The 793-nt window shown below is 59.3% G+C and overlaps 1 protein-coding gene across 1 annotated transcript in view; it reads right to left on the bottom strand.

Moving 5' to 3' along the window:
- The window catches only part of Eomes (eomesodermin), a 5415-nt gene extending 4939 nt beyond the window's left edge, over window positions 1–476 (bottom strand). The window contains exon 1 of the mRNA XM_033756929.1: window positions 3–476. Coding sequence (XP_033612820.1) covers window positions 3–238 — 236 coding nt within the window. The 5' untranslated portion in view covers window positions 239–476. The remainder of the gene's footprint in view (window positions 1–2) is intronic.
- Window positions 477–793: the final 317 nt, after the last annotated feature.

The raw sequence follows: 793 nt of genomic DNA, 5'->3' as shown, positions 1-793 counted from the left end.
GCATGGCCGCGGGAGCCCCCGCGCCAGCAGCTGTGGGCTCCCCGTTCCCCGCCTCGCAAGAGAGACTGCCCGAAAACTTCTTGGGCGCTTTGTCTAAGTCCAACCTCTGCGGAGAGGGGTCAGCGCCGGGGAGGTGGCTGGCGCTCCCGCCGCCGTCGCCTCGCGCACTCTCCAGCGGGTAGAAGTGCGCGCCGGGCAGGTTCACAGAGCTCACCAAGAGTTGTTCCCCTAACTGCATGCTTTGCAAAGCTCAGACGACAGCTGGCTGCTTCCTCTCCTCCAGTGGCCTTATTATAAAGGCAGGATGGGGGAGCCAGCGCCCTCTTCCGAGGGGAAGGTAACTTCCCCTTCCTCCCGCGCCCAGGCTACCCACCTGCGGGCTCGCGGGCAGCCGCAGCGCGCACTCGCGCACCCTGAAGCCAGCGTCCTTTCGCAAGGAAAGCGAGCTGAGTTTTTAGGCAGGAAGTGGAAACTGACCGAGAAACACTCCACCTTTCCTTCTCCGTCTCTCTTGTCGGTCTGGACTCCCACGCTCACACCCAGGGAAAAGAGGATTTAAGATCCTTGTTCCCATCCACCCACTAGCCCGCGCCTTTCTACCCAATATCTATCACCAAACCATCGGTCTAGTTGACCGCTTGGAAACTTGTGGGCTGTCACTGGCTGCTTTATATACGTGCGGCCAGGAAGGGGTTTCAAAGTCCCACAGCTCGGGGGCCCTCCTATTGGCTGATAGAGGTGACACTAATTCAATTAGGCATTTACTAATTGGATCAAGTCGCCTGTGAGTTTC

The sequence above is a fragment of the Fukomys damarensis genome, unplaced genomic scaffold, assembly GCF_012274545.1.
Source record: "Fukomys damarensis isolate Sample0158 unplaced genomic scaffold, DMR_v1.0_HiC HiC_scaffold_28, whole genome shotgun sequence".
In the NCBI taxonomy this organism is placed as follows: Eukaryota; Metazoa; Chordata; class Mammalia; order Rodentia; family Bathyergidae; genus Fukomys; species Fukomys damarensis.
The sequence above is the reverse complement of the archived record's forward strand: the minus strand, read 5'-3'. Positions and strand labels throughout refer to the sequence as shown.